At 40.6% G+C, this 17,446-nt stretch overlaps 1 protein-coding gene and 1 long non-coding RNA gene across 3 annotated transcripts; both read left to right on the forward strand.

The window, feature by feature from the left end:
- The first annotated feature begins 74 nt into the window (after positions 1-74).
- Positions 75-2,010, forward strand: LOC121706638. The gene is made up of 3 exons (XR_006031089.1): positions 75-155; positions 254-1,510; positions 1,785-2,010. It is a non-coding gene; the product is annotated as an uncharacterized LOC121706638 (long non-coding RNA).
- Positions 2,011-5,257: 3,247 nt separating this feature from the next.
- si:dkey-13a21.4 (uncharacterized protein LOC494576 homolog) lies at positions 5,258-16,085 on the forward strand. Of its 2 annotated transcripts, none has more exons than XM_042088546.1 (5): positions 5,258-5,682; positions 6,081-6,207; positions 14,943-15,164; positions 15,257-15,378; positions 15,971-16,060. In XM_042088546.1, the coding sequence occupies exons 1-5, from the start codon at positions 5,627-5,629 to the stop codon at positions 15,978-15,980; spliced, it is 537 nt and encodes a 178-aa protein (XP_041944480.1). In that variant the 5' UTR covers positions 5,258-5,626; the 3' UTR covers positions 15,981-16,060. The 2 variants fall into 2 exon arrangements, with proteins under 2 accessions (XP_041944480.1, XP_041944479.1); XM_042088545.1 differs by having other exon boundaries at positions 5,267-5,682; positions 15,257-15,382; positions 15,971-16,085.
- Positions 16,086-17,446: the final 1,361 nt, after the last annotated feature.

The raw sequence follows: 17,446 nt of genomic DNA on the forward strand, positions 1-17,446 counted from the left end.
AACTCTGTGTCATCAGAGCCTCACACAGTCTCTTTCTGACTGTCTCGCCCCCCCCCCCCCCACACCCTCTCTATGTGTGTCTCATCCTCAGTTTTTCATGTTTACCCTGATCTAATGTATCTGTACTGCTGTTGTGTTCTAGTGTACTTTCCCAGGTATGTCAGTATGATGTGAATGCAACAGAAAACTACTGTGTTTAACTGTAGTTTATGTTAACCCCTTCAAATCAATTCTTCTCTGTCTTATCCAACAGATAAGTATGGCTGTGTATATCTTCAGCCAAAAGGCCCTATGTTACGGAAAAAATTACTTCAGGGATCACACATATTACATCTCTTATCTCTGTGAGTGATACTGCCAAAAATATCACCACCTTCATCTCTTCACCTCCTCCTTAAGGCTCCATATTATTGGCACATAAATTATATGATAGTTCATGTGAAATCTTGAAATATGAACATATAACATTACTATAATATGTAATATGAGGCTTGTGTGCTTAAATGACTGGATCAAAAACAAGAATGGAAGAGCACTGAGGTGTGTCTGTGTGTGTGTGTGTGTGTCAGAGGAGGCTCCTTCATTGAGGAAAGGGAGGAACACCCTTCCTAAAATTTCAGAGAAAAATAAAAATATATAAAGTGAATTACTAATCTGATAAATTACTATTTTTAACACTTTGAATGAACAAAATCGTTCCCCTAGGTCAAAATGCCAACAGCACCCCCTATCGCAATCGAAAATTACTGTATGGAGGAGCTTCCTCCTCAAGCCCCTCATTGAAGTCCATTATAAACGCTTAGGACCCCAGTGGCTCGTGAATCACGTCGTTTTCAATGGCCAAGGGCGATAGGGGGTGCTGTTTTTAGCGGCAACGGTGCAAGAACGTTATCTGGGGTTAAGTGCCTTGTTCAAATGCACAATGGTGGAAGCCAAGAATTGAACCCACAACGTTTCTGGCTGCTGTATGCTAGCCTAGCTCCTTAGGTCAGACCCCCCCTGAGAATGTCAGAACAGCATTTATTGCACAACATTGCCAGTTAAAATGCTACATAGTACATACTGCTGCTATAAATGTGTCTGGGTAGGCGGCCTACATACTCTATTGTTCACATATGCCACCAACACCATCACAACCTCACATTTGCCACTAACACCAATCAAGCGGACATTCCTTCCTCCGTTATTTTTTTAACCACCGGCCGCCACTGGTGTGTGTGTGCATGTGCGTGCCCGTGCGTGCGTGCGTGTGTGTGTGTGTGTGTGTGCGTGCTTGTGTGTGTGTGTGTGTGCGTGTGCACATGCATTTGAGTGTTACCAGTTGCCATACCAATACCAAGAATGAGAATATTTGCATTGTCGGTTGGACAGGGAAGGTCGACCTCTGAGGAAGGAGATTGTGGGTAAGGGAGAGAATGTCCACGTTTCAAAGCTTTGAAATAAGAGGATGTGTCTGCAACTTCAAAACCTCAGCTCCCATCACTGTATACAGAGGAACAAAACCCATCAGGTTAAGTTTAGACTCTCCCTCAGCTCACTATAGCAACACAATTCCACACACCAACACAAGCTAACACCTGCTGACATTTGTTTTCCCCAGTATCTCAATATGCAGTGACAGAATATATTTAGTCAAAATGCATGATCTCAAGGAATGAACCCCATGACCTACAGGAAGAGATCAGTCCACACACACACACACACACACACACACACACATGCCAAGACGTAACAGAGAGCTAGTGTGAGTAGGTTTTCATCCTCATCACTTTTATGGTTTACAGTTTATGGATCCACACCCTAACTGCCACAGGGACTTCAGGCACGCCCTCTTATTCTCTCCGGGGTCTTCTAATTTCAGAAGAAAATGCAGAATTACAAAGCATGAGGGAATATTGTGTGCATCCATCCCTGGAGACAGGCTTAATGATAAGTACCTGAATTTTGCTAGTTATAAAGGCATCATATGTCCTTATAGCAACTAAATAACTATAACAATAAAGGTATGGCAAAAAAATGGGCATCAGTTGGTAAATGCTTTTCTCTGCTATGTTTGTGTACAGATTTTACACAACAGCTAGCTGGCCAGCAACCAAATTACGAGCGGCTTTTTCCTTGAAGAAAATGAAGGAGCAAATATTGTACACCCAAATAGTAAAATAATGTCTAAACAATACTTTGAGACGTAATGATACGTCTAGTGTGTAAACCATATGGTGGTTAAAGACATTTTTTTTTTCAATTTCTGGTTGTTGTGGCTTTAGAGTTGAGTAAGCACACACACACAGGCACACGCGCACGCATGCATTGCACACATGTGAGTACCACAAGGAGCCCTTGTGGTCAACTTGCACTGTAAGGACCCAGGGGCCCTACTGACAAACTTCCTACTGCTACTCCCTGCTGGTACTGAGGGAACTCATGTTGTTAGTACTGCAGGGCCTGCAGTGTGAAGAAAGACCCAACAGTAATCTGAACATCCTGGGCCAAACAGTGAGCACAGCCTGGCAGTCCGAGGCCTCATGGAACTGGCCCTGCTGGCCTGTTGCTAGATCTAATCTTGGGGGAAAAAGTTCTGTACGTCGCTAAAATAATAAATGGAGGTAATGAAAAGAATACATGTGAATGTGACTAGAGTCTGTTCTTCTAGTGTCTTACATGTGGATGGTTTGTGCTTTGGTCCTTATGGCTCAGACGCCCAAACCTCAACATGGCCTCCATTTGAATACATAGCATCCTCTGCTGGTAATCCCCAGGAACTGTCTATAGCTCTCCAAGATTCCAACGAGTTGTGTTCACTAGAGTGTATGTGTGCTGGCAATTCTATGGCTTATATATAATATGACATTATGAGAGCTGGTATTTACTCAGTGGATCTCAATGTTCACACATTTGTTATCATATTTTATGACTGACAAATTTCTGGTAAAAAAATAAACAAAATAGTGTTATATTTCCAAAGTTTAATTTTAATAGCAATACTTAAGTTTAATGTGGATCCGAAAGCATTCACTTCTGTTTGGTAAACTGGTATGCAATTTCTTTCCAGAGAAACACAACTCCTAATTTTACAGAGAAATTAACTTTTCTTAATTCAACAACAGGTAACACTCCATAATAAGGTGCCATAATAAATAGCAAACTAGTAATTACCTAACCCTTTGTTAATATTTGTTAATTGTTACTAACATATCTATTTGGCACAAGTTAATAGTTTTTTAATCATTAGTTAAATATTAGTTGTTTGCATAAAATCTGTATGTTAATGTTTTAGCAAATCTATTAACTAATATTATATTAATATGTGTTAATAGTTAACTAAATGTCTTTTTGGCACTAATTAACAGTTATGTCTTGCATCATTTAAATGTTAAATGTTTATTTGCAAACTATATGTCAATAGAAAAGTTAATGACTTATTATTTAACTAATTGTTATTAAACTGTGCTTCTGCCTATCCCAATGTGAACTGCTCTCCATAGGACCCTTACAATAGATACAGTAGATAAATAGATAGATACTTTATTGATCCCCAAGGGGAAATTCAAGAAAAAAACACGGAGCTACCTTGACATGCTGCCACTGTTGTCGGCGCCGGAACCGCTTGCAATAAATTTGGTTAAGTTTAATTAATATATTAGTAGTAGCTATAAGCATGGGGCCCCTTATAAGTTGGTTAAGCTTAATTAATATATTTGTAATATATAACTATCAGTATGGGGGACCCTTATAATAAAAGTTGGTTAAGCTTAATTAATATATTAGTAGTATATAGCTATCAGTGTGGAGCACCTTATAATAAAGTTGGTTAAGCTTAATTAATATATTAGTAATATATAACTATCAGTATGGGGGACCCTTATAATAAAGTTGGTTAAGCTTTATTAATATATTAGTAATATATAACTAGTCAGACGGTGAAGGGACTGAGACCAAAACTGGCTTATCACATTTATTCCTTTAGGAAAAGTTCAAACAAAACAACAAGTAGTTGAATGGGCTATATTACATGCATCATTCCTATACCATCGCTGTCAGCCCAAGGGAGACATGCGACATGGAATGTTCAGGTGCACAGAACGAGTTTATTAATATTCTGAGACTCACTAAACACTCACAGACGTAGACCATACGGAGGTAATGCATAAACATAATGCTAAACTAAATGCACATTAATTTCCTGCTAGACTAAATTGCACTTTCCATGCACACTAAGCTAAACTACACTGAATGCATGGAAAGTTGCTAGCGGAGTTTACAGCTAGTCACGTTAGACTCAGTGTGTATGAACCATAGGGTATGAACTCGTGGTCATAATGAAAACATTAATAAACGTTCTCTAAGTTGCTAGAATTGCACCCAAATCTTAACAATACATGTAAAGTAACATAATACAGGTGGTATATCAAAGTTTTCAACTTAAACAACATTTTACAGTTACAAAATTAAAACAAAGTGGGCAGAGCTTTATACAGTCAACCTTTACAATGCAAAGCATACCGCTTCTGATCGGCTATGGCAACAATACAAGGACAAAACGCAGCAGAGATGCAGTATAGCGTTTCTCCAAAGGGGGCTATAAAACACCAATCTCAATAAAGATGCTTAATTACGGCAAAAAACACATACAAACACTAAACTACATGTATAACTCTGTTACACCCCCTCCCCTGAATTTCACCAAATTCAAGCAGCAACCAAATAGTACTTCCAAAGGCAAAGAGTACACTACTTTCAAACACTAGACAGAGAGTCACCAATTACAGGACAGCCAACCACAGAGGTATCCAATAAGGATGAAGTGGAAGAAGAGGAGCGCAAACTCTCACACAACCAACCACTGGCAGTAGGGTGCCTTATACACCCCACAAGACCATAAAGCCATACACCATAAATTCCATAAATTATCCACAAAGCTAATCAGAAAAGCTAGATAAATAATAATATGTCATTAACTTTTATATTAGCATATAGTTTGTAAATAAACATTTAACATTTAAATGATGTAAGAAATAACTGTTAATTAGTGCCAAAAATATATTTAGTTAACTATTAACATATATTAATACAATATTAGTTAATAGATCTGTTAAAACATTAACATACAGATTTTATGCAAACAACTAATATTTAATTAATGATGAAAAAAACTATTAACTTGTGCCAAATAGATATTTTAGTAACAATTAACATATATTAACAAAGGGTTAGGTATAATTACTAGTTTGCTATTTATTATGGCACCTTATTTTGGAGTGTTACCCAACAACAAAATGGCAGATAATATGTGGAGGCTATTACCAAATAAGCACCACTGACTTGAGTAGAGAAATATTACAGAAGCCACACCTGTTTGTTTAGCTATCGATCCGTCATTTAAAATGATAACCTTGTTAAACATTACCAACCCGAAATACCTGTTGAACAGCTGGTACAGTAACATTTGGAACACCTGTGTGAAGCATACAGCCGTTCTGGAATTAGACCATGTGGTTGATCTTAGATATATTATGAGCAACATATGTTACCATACATGGATTAAGGCACCCAGAAGACTGCATGTTACTCAATACCACAAATGTTGAGGACCAAAATTGGGTTGAAACTTGCTAACCACACCTGAAACATGAAGCCAGAATGGAGAAAACCACATCTAAAGGTGATCATGATGGGCAATTCTGGGTAAGGCATTTAAGAAGTCAAATAGAAACAGTTGTAGTACATGTTGATATATTTACAGGATATTTAAATGTTGTCTAGCAGATACAGGGTTTTTGTTTTGATTTGAATGATAAACAACCAAGAGCATAAATAGTACTACCCCCAGAAGGACTGCAGAAGTGCAGTCCTTATTGCTTAGTTGTGTTTTTTTTATATTATATACTTTTAATTACTTTTTCTGTTGTTAGTGAATGTGTGTGTGTGTATGTTGTCTGTATGCTACTGTGACCTTGAATTTTCCCTAGGGATCAATAAAGTATCTATCTATCTATCTATCTATCTATCTAGAAGTTTCTGCAGTAGGCCTACCGTTTAGCCTTTGACAGCAGCACTAAAGACTTCTCTCCTGTCCTGCTCAGTGTGGGAAAGTCCTCCCTCATGAACCGCTTTGTCAACCATCGCTTCACCAATCTGTTCCGTGCCACAATTGGCACAGACTTCCTCACCAAGGAGATCTCTGTGGATGGGCGATCTGTGGTTCTCCATGTGAGCGTCAGCACGTGCACACACACACACACACACACACACACACACACACAAGTCAAAAAGTCAAAGTCTGCTTTATTGTCAATTTCTTCACATGTCAAGACATACAAAGAGATCGAAATTACGTTTCCCACTATCCCACGGTGGAGACAAGACATATTTTACCAATTAGGTCCACAGACAAACATAACATTCAAGTAAACAATATAAAAAGTAAAAAATAAGAAGGCACATACAATGAAGAAAATAAGAGCAGCAAAATTTGGGTTGAAATTTTGCAATTGTGCATACAGTAGACAGTCAATATAATAGTGCAGGCCAATAAATGGCTGAGGTAGTTCTGTTTGACCTAAGTATGCAAGTGGCATAGTGGTGCAAGTTATGTAAGAGCAGCAGAAGTGTGTTCAGAAGTGTTTTCAGGACAACAGGACAACAACAAGTTGCAAAGTGTGCAAGTGTACAAGTGAGTAGTGCAAGTGGAGTAGTGCAAGGCAGCCATTGTAGGTCCAAAGTCCAGGATGTTATGTAGCTGAGGGTGGAGGGGGGAGAGGGGGGAGAGAGTTCAACATCCTAACAGCCTGGTGTATGAAGCTGTTGGTGAGTCTGGTGGTGCGGGAGTGCAGGCTTCTGTACCTCTTCCCAGAGGGCAGTTGATCAAACAAATTGTGAGTGGTGACTTGCATCACTCACAATTGTGGTCGCCTTGCGGGTGAGGTGGGAGGTGTAAATGTCCTTCAGGGAGGGGAGTGAAGCACCAATAATCCTTCCAGCTGTGTTCACTATGCGCTGCAGGCTTTTCCTGTTGTATTCAGTGCAGCTTCCGCCCCACACAGCGATACAGCTGGAGAGGATGCTCTCAATGGTGCCTCGGTAGAATGTGGTCATGATGGCTGGTGGAGCACTTACTCGCCTGAGTTTCTGCAGGAAGTACAGGCGGCGCTGAGCTTTCTTCGCCAGTGATGCAGTGTTGGTGGTCCAGGAGAGGTCTTCACTGATGTGCACCCCCAGGAATTTGGTGCTGCTCACTCTCTCCACCACAGCACCGTCGATGGTCAGTGGCAGGTGTTGGGTGTGACCTCTCCGGAAGTCAACAACAATCTCCTTGGTCTTGCTGACATTCAGCAGGAGGTTGTTGTCCCTGCACCACGTGGTCAGAAGGTCGACCTCCAACCTGTATTGAGTCTCGTCGCCCTTGGTGATGAGACCCACCAGAGTTGTGTCTTCAGCAAATTTCACTATGTGGTTGTTGCTGTAGGTTGCAGTGCAGTCATGCGTCAGCAGGGTGAAGAGCAGCGGACTGAGCACGCAGCCTTGAGGGGCCCCCGTGCTCAGTGTGATGCTGCTTGAGATATTGTTGCCAACACGTACTACTTGAGGCCTCTGAAAGAGGAAGTCCAGTAGGCAGTTGCAGAGGTAGGTACTGAGTCCCAGTTTGTCAAGTTTGCAGATGAGTTGTTGTGGTATTATGGTGTTGAATGCAGAACTGAAGTCTATAAACAGCAATCTCACATATGAGTCTCTTTTTTCCAGGTGGGTGAGGGCTGGGTGGAGGGCAGAGCAGATTGCATCCTCTGTGGACCGTTTGGCTTGGTATGCAAACTGGAAGGGGTCCAGGGTGGGAGGGGGGAATGGATTTGATGTGTGACATGACAAGCCGCTCAAAGCACTTCATGATGATGGGTGTCAGTGACACGGGGCGGTAGTCATTGAAGCAGGATGGAGCAGTTTTCTTCGGCACAGGTATGATGGTGGCAGCTTTGAAACATGATGGGACGATGGCTTGCTTCAGGGAAGTGTTAAAGATGTCTGTGAAGACATCCTTAAGCTCCTCAGCGCAGTTCTTCAGCGCACGACCTGGGATGTTGTCTGGGCCTGCTGCCTTACGGGTGTTGATAGCAGCAAGTGTCCTCTTCACGCTGTCGGCAGAGAGGCACAGGGGCTGCTTGTGTGGAGGGGGAGGGGTCTTCTGTGGGCAAGTGCTGTTTTGTGCTTCAAAGCGAGCAAAGAAGCGGTTCAGATTGTTGAGCAGAGGGATGTTGCTCTCACAGCTCTGTGGCGCGGGCTTGTAGTCCGTGATGGCCTGAATGCCCTGTCATAGGCTTTGTGCGTTCCTGCTGTCTTTGAAGTGGGTGGTTATCTTGTGAGTGTATTCCTTTTTTGCTTCCTTGATGCCACGGGACAGGTTGGCTCTCGCTGTTCTCATGCCAGCTTCATCCCCAGCTCTGTAGGCTTTGTCTCTGGCCCTCAGCAGCCTGAGGACATCCCCTGTCAGCCATGGCTTCCAGTTAGCCCGAGTGATGATGTCTTTTGTGTGGGTCACATCATCAATGCACTTGGTGATGTAAGAGGTTACAGTGTCTGTATACTCCTCTATGTCTGTCTGGTTGTTGTAAGTGGCTGCCTGCTTAAACATTTCCCAGTCTGTTGTGTCAAAGCAGCACGCACACGCGCACGCACACGCACATGCATTCACATGCGCGCACACACACACACACACACACACACACACACACACACACATAGGGATGTAACGATTACTGGTATAATGGTAAACCGCGATAAAAATGTTGATGATAATAATTACCGTTTTCATTTCAAACATCATGATTATCACTGTTGATTACCGCGGTGTGGAAACCGTGTGTTTAATCCTTCCCAGCTTCATTCGAGCCTGCTTTTGAAATACAGTAGGCCTGGTACAATGGAACAAAACTGGTACCCTACTGATTCTGTTGTTTAATTGATGGTTTTAACTACAATTCGTATTAGGCTACACCTGATTTTAAAAGTCGGAACTTTTTTACCGCAAAATGTGCACTGTATCATGTAGCCACTCTGCTTCTTTTTATGTTCACGTCCACATTAAATCCATTCCACTCAAGTTATCAGGACAATACAGTAGCCTAAAGTTTTATTTTGAACGCTTACTTTGGTCTCACTCATTGCATCCAAATAACAGAAATAGCAAACTCCAAGTTATGGTAGGGTAAGTTAAGCTATAAGCACATAGCCAATTAAACATGAAGAAAAAAGTGAACTGGACACTTTTTGAAACTATTTCAGCTTGTGTAGGCCTATCAGTGCTTTCTGAATATATTGAACACACTTTTAGAAATACCGTGATAATACCGAAAACCATGATAATTTTGGTCACTATAACCGTGAGGTTAAATTTTCATACTGTTACATCCCTACACACACACACACACACACACACACACACACACACACAGAGCAAGTAGGCCTACATCAGCAGCATCAGACTCTCAGGACACAGAAGTAGAGGAAGTTGAGTCAGATTTCAATGAACAGAGTTTTTGTAATCTATAATCTCCAGGTTTTTCAGCATATTTAGAGTAACAATTAATTCCAAGGAGGTGTTTAGCTTTAGCTATGATGTAAATGATTACATGTTTTATAATCATTAACATACTTCTGTCCAGTCTGTAGTCAACTAAAAACAATTACCACAACATCCTTCTGTTGTAGATCATTAACATAATATGCAATCAATTAACAGTCTTCTTTACAGACAAGGTTACAGATACCAAAAGTATCAATCTTTCTTTTCAAATGCTTACACACAGCATGCAATAGAGAACCCAATGTTCAAAGTCTTACAAAGCTACCTCTACAATACTCTACCGCTACAATAACAGATGCTCAAAAGCTATACTGAAACGGTTGATGAGCATTTTTGAATGAACAGATCATCGAAGGATTGAGATTTACTGATTTACTGTACATTGTGTAAAATAGACCAACCATACCTAATTCCACCCTCAATGGAGGCATAGGTGTTGACGTTCTTTTATTGTAATGGAACAATGCTGTAAAAAGGGGTATTTTTGGATTTATTCTGTTCAATCTAGAAAACAAGCCAGAGGAGCAGAGAGAAAAAATAGAGGAAGAAGAATAGGTGAAGCTGAATCAGGCAGAAGAGTATCAGTAGTTGGACCAAAGAACGTTCAAGGGAGAAAGTTGGGATTCTGTGTAAAATGTAAATAAAAACAAATATCTGCAAATCACATAAAGCTTATATAGTTGCAATAAAACATAGACAACATCAGAACTCACAAATTGTGTATTTAATTGGAAATATATGCTCGTTTTGAATTTGATGCCAGCCAGCAATGCATCTCAAAAAGGTTGGTTCATTTATCACATATTTTGTTATCAGGAAGGAATTTTTTACAGCAATTCTGTCACTTTCTACTTTTCTTTCAACTTTCTTGTAAAAAAGACTATGATTTTTAGATAACATGATGCTAAGATTCACACATTTGACACTAGGGCCTACTAGATAGATGGCTACAGTAAAAAAAAACTATGGATTTCGTATTGTGCATTGTAGGTAACTGCACTGAAACATAAAAAGCATGCAGTTTTTAAAATGCTATGTTGAGAGCTGGTGCACATTACTGACTGTAGTATCTCTTAGATAGAAAACACGTGGTAGTGTTTTGCAAAAAATATCCACTATTGAATCAGATTCCCTATGGTTTGTTTAAGTTTGTGCATGTATAGAGAAAGTTTTATTTTTGTATTTTGAAATGTAAACTTAACTAACAAAATTTATTTTTCAGAAAATTAACTATTTTGGGAAACTGTATGATGTAGGTGTATTTCTGTGAAGAGTTTAGAAAAATTGTTTTAAAGTTAGGTAAATGCTTGTTAACAATCGTAAAAGCACACATGATGAATATCTGATTTGAGCCTTCATTCAGAACACACTGCAAACACACAGGCAAACACAAACAAAAAACAACACATAAGTCAAGGCTACAGTGTAAGGCTAGGAAAGGGGCAGGTATAGCTCAGTGGAAAGTTTTTTTTTTGCTGTTATAGGTGCAGATAACTTCCACTTCTGTTTTCCCAAATTAGTATTAGATGTCTAACAGTAGTCACAAAAAACTGTCAGTAACACTTCACTTGACAGTATCAACATAAAAGTGACATGACACTGTCATGACACATGAATCCTAACTCTAACCCTAATCCTAACCCTAACTCTATCCCTAACCCTAACCCTAACTTGTTATGACAAAAACCAAGTGTCACTTAATAACAGAAGCGTTATGTCATAAACGTTCATGACAGTGTCATGTCACTCTTACGTCTATACTGTCAAGTAAAGTATAACCAAACTGTCAAGGCATAGGTGCCAACTCTCACGCATTGGCCGTGAGACACACGCATTTGATTAATTTCACACACTCACACGCCACACCCCCGATTTCTCACGCTGAAGTGTCAACCCAGTCGGTCAGATGCCTGAAAAATGAGTTTAGCCTATCTATAGGTTATCTACGGTTAGATCTATAGATATGCTTTCAGAGACGGTGAGAGGGTTCAAGCTTTCAGAGAGGGTTATGCTTTCAGAGACGGTGAGAGCAGGGATGGATTACTGCACGGGCTTACCGGGCCCAGGCCCAGGGGCCCAAGGGGTCAGGGGGCTCTGAAGCCCAAGCCTTTGCATGGAATCATTGCCTCAATATCAACAAATCAGGATGTAGGCTATGAACCTGATTGAATTTAGTATTGGCCATCCCCAAAATGCACCAAAATACAGGAAATCGCATCAAACAAATTAAACGATTTCTGGGGGAGGACCCCCAACCCCCCAATCCCACATATACGACAATAAGTGGGGGCCCTTAATACATCTGGGTCCAGGGGCCCGAAAGTTCATAATCCGCCCATGGGTGAGAGGGTTCAAGAGCACCCCCTGTCTGTGGAATTTTCTAAATTTTCTCTCATTTGCGATGCTACTTCAGAAGCCGTCCCAGGCGCATTCCCCCCGCATTTCCCCGGCTTCAGGTATGTTTTGAGTATTTTTCACGCTGAAGTGTCAACCTGGTAGGTCAAATACCTGGCAGATGAGGTTCAACTAAACTAAACCTATACATATGATATCACACATCAAGTGAACGTGCGGAATCTAAGCTTTCCAATGATATTAGCGCCAAGTTGCTGTGATAAATGGTTCGCGAGAAAATTAACATTGAACCGACGTGCAATTTAGGCTAATCATATTTGCATTTTGCACACAGTGCACACCCATTACTCTCGGTTTAATATTTCACTAACCCTTCACACAACACGTGGCAAACCCAATATCACAATAAACAGCAAACCGTACCGAATACGAGGATATAAAGCATGCCTCTGTGCAATAAGTGGTTTCTGAGATGGCCTAATCCGGTTTTGAAATTACAGCACATTTCTACATAGCCTCATTGGGGCGAAATTATAATGTATTCTAACTATTTGTCAGTAGGCCTACATACATTTTTGTAAATTGCTCAGCCATAGATTATCCCACTGCATGGTTCTTATATTGTCAGGTTCCCGCCAATCCCATTACAGATAAATGAATATATTTATATTGGCATGCTTCCTAGTGACATTAATGCAAAAATATGAAGAAAATCAAATAACGAGACACAAATATTGATATAAAGCCTGACATAAGCCATATGCAAACATTCACATTATGCAGATATGGGTACATCCTGAAAAAGGAATAGCATAGGCTATAGGCTATGGCCATTACAATGACCAATATTATCTTAAATAAACTAGCTGAATAACATAGGTGACCACTTCTGCATAATTTCATGGAGTGCTGAAATGTACACACATTTTTGAACATTTCTGAACTGTGAAATGTAGCATATGTTTTTGTGGTTGTGAACTTATTGCAATATCACCATAACTATTCTACCTTTGTGTGCATGGTTATAATTCTAAAGTGCAAAATAGCTTAGGCTACAGCACAAATATTTCCATAAAAATAAGCAAGTCTGACCTCTGAATTTATTTTGAAACTGCACCTGATTGATACATTTAAAAGTTAAAATATACAAACATTTCTTAAATTCTTACAAAACTCCCACCCACTTTTTAAAATTGTTAGTTTGGACCCCCCCCACTTTTGCCGTGCGAAATACCAGTGCTGTTTTCAGCATCTTTTTTTTGTTACACGCATTCTCCCATTCCTCTTCTGTCACACACACAGTGACGAGCAGTGATGAAGAGATCAGCCACCCCCCTCACTTTTGATAAGGTAAAAAGCCTTATAGGTACGCCAAATAAATAATAACCTATAGGTTTACGCTAGGCTATGTAAAGCTCCCCATTAACAGCATCACATCACTAACCACAGCTAAGACTGCACAATCTCTATTCACTCTGTTGGATATCTGAAGCCAGTTTGTCTACTTAGATACTGTAAATACTCAAATTATGGCCGGGGTCTTAAGACAAAGTACAGGCCTTTAGGGGCAGGATTGTATTCGAGACAGCCCTTTATTTCTTATGCGAGTTTTATTTTGAGACATGCGTTTCTTGGAGCGGCATACTGGTAGGGCTTCAAAAGCATGACATTTTCGGTTTAGTTTGATATTTAATTTATTTTTGGACTGTTTGATTATTTTGTTAAATGTTGAGACTGATGGGCACTGAACTCTGGGGAGGTATTTGATGATCACTATTACGTTCCGTAGTTGAAAGATGCGTTCATTGAACGTCTGCGGTGCTGTAATGGAAACCTTATTGCGTAGCCAAGTAGCCTATTGAGTTATTTTTAAATTATGCATGATTTACTTTTTATTAATTTCGTAGGCTGGCTTTATTTTGTTATATAGAAGTATCTAAATAACCTGTTAAAATGTACCAGAATTCAGGAAATTGCATCTAGTCCAAAAAACATTTTCTGGGGGAGAACTCCCTGGTCCCAGGGATGGATTACTGCACGGCCCTTCCGGGCCCAGACCCAGGGGTCCAAGGTGTCAGGGGGCCCTGAAGCCCAAGCCTTTGCATGGAATCATTGCCTCAATATCAACACATCAGGATGTAGGCTATGAATCTGATTGAATTTAGTATTGGCCATCCCCAAAATGCTAGCCTGACGAGCCAGACCCGCATTCACCGTTCGCAGTGCTCAGTCCGAGGGGCGGGATAATCAGTTGTCTTTCAAATTCCTCTGCACGCAATAGGACAGCACTGAGTCCCATGCGTTTTCCCACCAGCGGAGCTAGTTGGCTAGTTCAAACTTTTGCCATCTCAAAACAAGCTTAACTCGTGTCACAATGGAGTTGCTAGACTAGCCCTGGAAGCAAATGTAATTTGCTGCCGCTAGGGTGTGTCTAGATTTCTAAGCTACCAAAATGCACCAGAATACAGGAAATCACATCAAACAAATGAAAAACCCCCAAACCCCCCTTCCACATATGCGACAATTAGTGGGGAGCCCTTAATACATGTGGGCCCAGGGGCCCGAAAGTTCTTAATCCGTCCATGCCTGGTCCCTACACCTGAGAACCACTGATGTACGTTTTTTTTACTGTACGGTATAATGCTGAATGAGCCAAACAAAAATTTCCGCAGCAAAATTTTGGTTGGCCCCACCAAATCTCACTCCAAGGTTTTTTGAAAAGTTGGCAGCCCTGCAAGGTAAACCCTGTGACCTGTGGGCATACTACTTTAACATGATTCAAATAAGGGACCATGAAGAGTCCACTAATATATCAAAATTCCACATTTTAAGAGCATCTGATTCATACATAAATTCTGAGAAAATAGCAAATAAGTCTTTATAGATTAGTTATATTATTAAATTAAATGTACTGCCTTCATAGCAAGCATTAATGAAGTGATTAATTCACTTGGCAATCCATGCTTCTCTGGACTGGTTTGCTGTTTAATGTAATCTTAAATGTCTTGCTCCTCAGATCTGGGACACCGCAGGTACTGAGAGGTTCCAGTCTTTAGGGACGGCCTTCTTCAGAGCGTCTCACTGCTGCCTGCTTGTGTTTGACGTCACCTCCACAGCCTCCTTCTATGCCCTGGACACTTGGCTTCACGAATTTCTCTCACAGCAGGTCAAGCCTCTAAGCCCCACTAACTTCCCACTCGTGGTAGTGGGCAACAAGACAGACCTGAAGAACAGGCAGGTTTGTGTACACACCATACTGACCAGCCGTCTCGTGATGTAAATACAGTGACTAATCCAGCCACACCTAAATTACTCCACGGTGTGCCTAAGGTATCCAGAGAAGAGGCCCAACGATGGTGTCGGGTAGCAGGAGCGGATTACATCGAGGGAAGTGCAAAAGAGGACGTTAACGTGGAGAAATCATTCCATCAGGCTGCGTGTGCTGCACTTCAGTATGTGAGTGTGTACCAAAGATTCTAGAGCGGAACTCTGTTCTAGAATCTTTGCTGTGTACTCTTAAAGGCTTTGTCATTGATATTGTGAAAAGTAATTCACATGCTACATTCAGCTAAAATCAGTGGTAGCCTACACGCAGGGATGGATTATTGAACGGGCCTACCGGGCCCTGAAGCTCTGTGTGAAGTTACTACTACATTATGTTCTCCACCCCTGATATCTGAATAGGCTCCCACAGGTCATACTGTGTGATAATCATGCTTTGTAATCAGCATCTTTTATTCACAGCAAGATGCCTTAAATCTGTTGACCAGTCCCTCCAGAATCCTGCAGGCCTTTTTTGAGATTGTCTTGGGGAGGGGGGGCTTTTTCATGTCACTTAATAACAGAAGCGTTGTCATAAACGTTAAATCTGTTGACCAGTCCCTCCAGAATTCCATGGGCCTTTTTTGAGATTGTCTTGGGGGGGGGGGCTTTTTCATGTCTGTGCCCAGGGGCCTAATGACTCATAATCCGTCCATGCCTACATTGGTGAACACAACCCATGTAGGCCTATATACTATTATAATCTAATATCACTCCCTGCAGTTTGAGGTGAAGGACTCTGTGGACACCACTGATGGCAAGATCCAGATTAGTGAAAATCCGAGTGAGATCCGTCGGGATAAGTGCCAGTGCTGACCAACTCCGCCACTGGACCTGAGAGCCAGTTCTGCCAACATCAGGCCCTATCAAGACAAGCGGAGCCACATCACCAGAAAACAGCATGTCCACAGCAAACAGCACCAACAACATGCACTTAAAATGAATCTTTTTATTTTTTTCAATCCTCATCAGATTGGGTCAGAGTTTAAGGCATGACAACACAAACAGTGGTTTGCATGCATGTCTTCTTAAGACAAATCTATGTACAAGGGGGTATCTGCAAAAAAGGCGTACTACATCTATTCACAAACCATTTGTCTGTGTTCAAATGGAATAATGCAAAATGTAAAAGTTTAAATTGTTTTAATTTTCTGTTACAAAATTAATAAAAACAATATGAATTCAGATGCTTAATGAAGGACAGTATTTATATTTTCGTTTCAAATATTTCCAACACAAAAAGAGATGACTAACATGTAAAAACAACTTCTTCCTCTTACAGGTAATTATATAAAAAGGCCCAAATGTCTCATAACTTTTTTATAGTGTGAATAGACTCCTTTACAACTGTATCCACAATGCAGTACCGAGACTTGGCAACTCACTACACTCCCCCCCCCCCCCCCCCCCCCCCTTTCCCTAACACACTGCCTTCAGGGAAACTTCTGGAATCTTGACCCACAGTAAACTCTTTGCTTTTACGCAGTCTGTAAAATATGGAGTCCCAAAAAGAATGAAGGTAAAAATTTATTTCAGAGCTTCACAGGTAATTTTCCTTCACAAAATAAGCCGAGGGTAAGGGACAGAAAGGGAAAAGAAAAGATATCTAAAAATTGTTTATAACATTTCTAAAAACGTAGTTGAGGGAGGATTCATGAAGTCTTAGAGCCTGTAATATATATATTTATACATATATATTTTAAAAAGCATTAAATGGACACCAAGGTCTGGGGAAAACCAAAATCAAGGTATGCTTAGGGGGATGGGGGGGTGGTCAAAAATGAGTTACAGATTTAGTTTATTATATACTTTACAATTCCATGTTTGGCATACATGTCCACTAAATTAATGACGAGCATTTGAAAAGTCGTAAACAGGAGAGGGGGGGGGGAAAGAAAAACACAAGAAGGGTAAAACCCCCCCTTTTCCCTGGGTCCAGGTCCAAGTTCCCTTCGTTCCTATTTCATCTACGTGCCGAATCAAAGTACAAAAGCCCCTTCTCTTTTCTTGCAATAACAATGAACAGGTCCAACTGAGATTTTAAAATGATGTCCTTTCCGAGCCCAGGTTTGACATAACTACAGGGATTATTAAAAAAAAAAAAAAAAAAAAAAAATGAAAAAACAAAAACAAAAACACACTTGACATCCACATACACACAAGAGAAAAGCGTAAAAATACAAAAATAAACTACACAAA

Source organism: Alosa sapidissima, chromosome 4, assembly GCF_018492685.1.
Source record: "Alosa sapidissima isolate fAloSap1 chromosome 4, fAloSap1.pri, whole genome shotgun sequence".
NCBI classification, from domain to species: Eukaryota; Metazoa; Chordata; class Actinopteri; order Clupeiformes; family Clupeidae; genus Alosa; species Alosa sapidissima.

What these genes read in the sequence shown, in the direction of transcription:
- si:dkey-13a21.4 (XM_042088545.1), top strand. Translation starts at nt 5,627, where the DNA reads ATGAAGCCAGAATGGAGAAAACCACATCTAAAGGTGATCATGATGGGC. An exon ending in ATCATGATGGGCAATTCTGG is followed by an intron (nt 5,683 to 6,080) that starts GTAAGGCATTTA and finishes TGTCCTGCTCAG; the next exon opens with TGTGGGAAAGTCCTCCCTCA. An exon ending in CGTGTGCTGCACTTCAGTAT is followed by an intron (nt 15,383 to 15,970) that starts GTGAGTGTGTAC and finishes CACTCCCTGCAG; the next exon opens with TTTGAGGTGAAGGACTCTGT.